General features: G+C 40.5%; 1 protein-coding gene across 1 annotated transcript in view; it reads left to right on the top strand.

The window, feature by feature from the left end:
* Positions 1-2,726, top strand: part of LOC107095375 (dystrophin-like) — a 369,912-nt gene that overhangs the window by 226,766 nt on the left and 140,420 nt on the right. Inside the window, 1 exon segment of the mRNA XM_015391433.1 lies at positions 1,440-1,609. Within this exon segment, the coding sequence (XP_015246919.1) occupies positions 1,440-1,609 (170 nt within the window).

The following is a 2,726-nucleotide window of genomic DNA, read 5'->3' as shown; positions in this document are numbered from 1 at the left end:
CTGATCCACTTTGTAGGCAGACCTGTAGAGACACTGGTGCAACAGTCAGTGCAAGTAAAAATAAATGCATGGGATAGATTTTCTGGGTCCTGGGACCCAGAACAGCTTAGATCAACAGTTAGTCTTATTTGTAGAGTTGTTCTTTAGGTGATGGAGGCAGACTTTGTTGCTGTCTTAAAGAGCCTCTGAAGGTTCAGTTCTGAGTCAATGACTATACCAAGATTTACAGCCAGATTGAGGGTTTCTATATAGATTAACAGAAGCCGTGGTCTAACATTTAAACACTCTTATTTTGGTCCAAGAATTTATGCTTATGATTCAGCTGAAGAACCTTTAGCCACACCCATGTGTCTATTTGTTCTCTGCATTTACTCAGTGCTGGAATGGAATCAAAGTTACCTGGTGACATTGTACCATATAGCTGTGTGTTATCTGCATAGTGATGGTAACTTATGATGTTTATTATGTTTAATCTGAACTAGCATGTAGATATTGAATAGGGGCCCTACTATATACCCTTGGGGAATGCCAAATGTGATTTTTATGGTCTATGATATAGTAACCTAATGAAATAAACGGACTCTGCTTCAGAAAAGCTGACCCAGTTTTCCAGGCTCTCTTATAGATTGGTAAATTTTGCTTTCAAAAATAGCATAACAGTGGTGAGACAGGGTAACATTAGTTATATTTGAAACTTCTACAACCTTTGTTATAATCAACTTCAAAATATGTCCCTGCTTGCGTTTTGCTGATGAGCAGTGAGCGTATGTAGAGGGTTTAAGTCTTCATAATCTTTAATTTGAACGTATTAAGTGGTAAAATGACACAACCATGATCATATTAGGAGAACAGACCTGAAACCTTTAAGCCCCAACGGCTAAGCTTACAAATGATGTCCTGATGCATTAGCGCTGGGCTTTGGTCCCCATGAGGTCCATCGATCATCAGAAGGCGAGTGCTTTTACCAGAACAGGTCCTAGATAGGAAAGATTAACAAGTACCAACCACCTCTTTGTTCCCCCCACACACACGCATACACACAGCCGGATCATAAACAAATCCATCCTTTGTTCCTGCACCTTCCATCCTTCCTTCACTTCATCCTTTACTCTTTTAATCACTTGTCCGTTATAATCAGTCAGACAATTACTATATTGACCTCTTCAGGTTGACGCCAGGTGCTGAACACCTTCGTTTCCATGGCAGCGGGGATATTCAAGTAATTGTACTCGATTTTAAAAGCTCATTAGGCTGCTCCTGGCTGCAATAAACATGCCCATAAAAACAGGAAATACTGTGAATGTTCTGAATTAGAACTCGCTCACATCTTTATCTGGCCTTTTTTTATCCCCTCTCACCTTCTGGTTCAAAGCTACCTGATGCAGAACATTCCTATCTATAGCGTTGGTTTCATCTAAAACAATAGTTTGGCTTTTCAGGTTTCCTCGGCTGTAAGCACAACCAAGCAGTCCGAGGTGACCCACTCTGTCTCGGCGACCGTTACCAAGGTGACCACGAGGGAGAAGGTGTCCGCTTTGCGGCATACTCGCGAGTCGCCACCGCCTCAGAAGAAGAGACAAGTGGTTGTGGATTCTGAGCTGAGGAAAAGGTGAGCGAATGTCCAGATTTGTTATTTATTAGTTGATATAAGACCTGATCTAACCTGGGTGACATGTTCAGTTTTATGCACCCTTTCCTGCTGTCCTACCTCAGCAGGTAGGTAATAATATCGATTATGGTGAGGCCTGGTGCTCATATTAGTAATGGCAACTCTTAGAAAGTTTGCAGAGGTCAGCTAGTGATTAGAAGCATCATATTTACCCTAGTTTTATGCTTTGGATCTAGACCTTAGATATATTTTGATTTGCAGCAACTACTCCATTGCTTACCCTTTAAACCAATTTGTTTTTCTCGCGTTCAGAGCTCAAAATTTGAAATATTTTATCAATATTTTATGTGGGAAAAAAAGATATAAGAAGACAAAATCTAACTTTTTGAATATAGAGAAAAGTAAGACATCATTTTATTCCAGGGGAAAGAAATCACCCCACTGTGACACAGGGTGGTGGGAGCATCATGCTGTGGGGATAGTGCTCTTGAGCAGAGAAGGGGAACTCAGTCAGAACTGAAGATGTAACATGGATGGAGCTAAATATGCATGACTCTCCTAGATGATAACCTATCTGACAGTACTTCCTGTTGATCAATCAGGGATTATCAATGTAGCATGCAGGAAACCAAGTTAAAGAAGGAAGATGGTTGTTTTATTCAAGCTCAAAAGGAACGATGAGATATAAAATAATTTTGGTAGACATGCCGAACTGCATGTGGACCAAAGTGTGGTAATAGACCTGGGATATTTAGAATGAATACAGAGAGTGTAGATGTTTTAGAATCAGGATGAGGACAGGGTTTTTCATTTCGCTTTTTTTCATTAAGCATAATCATCCCTAGAGGTTCCAGAACTCTGTGAATGGAGGCTTTTTATCACCTCGTTCAGTTTATCATGTAGCTCCCGGCATGTTCAGATGGTTTGATTAGTTTAACGAACAAGGTATTAGTAATTATCACATTTTATGTTTAGTCTACACATATAATGTTTAGACTGAAACACACTAACCTTCCTTCCTTCCTTCCTTCCTTCCTTCTATCCATCCTTCCTTCCTTCCGTCCTTCCGTCCTTCCTTCCTTCCATCCATCCATCCATCCATCCATCCATCCATCCA

The sequence above is a fragment of the Cyprinodon variegatus genome, unplaced genomic scaffold (genome assembly GCF_000732505.1).
Source record: "Cyprinodon variegatus isolate N-32 unplaced genomic scaffold, C_variegatus-1.0 Scaffold541, whole genome shotgun sequence".
In the NCBI taxonomy this organism is placed as follows: Eukaryota; Metazoa; Chordata; class Actinopteri; order Cyprinodontiformes; family Cyprinodontidae; genus Cyprinodon; species Cyprinodon variegatus.
This window is presented reverse-complemented; position numbering and strand designations above follow the sequence as displayed.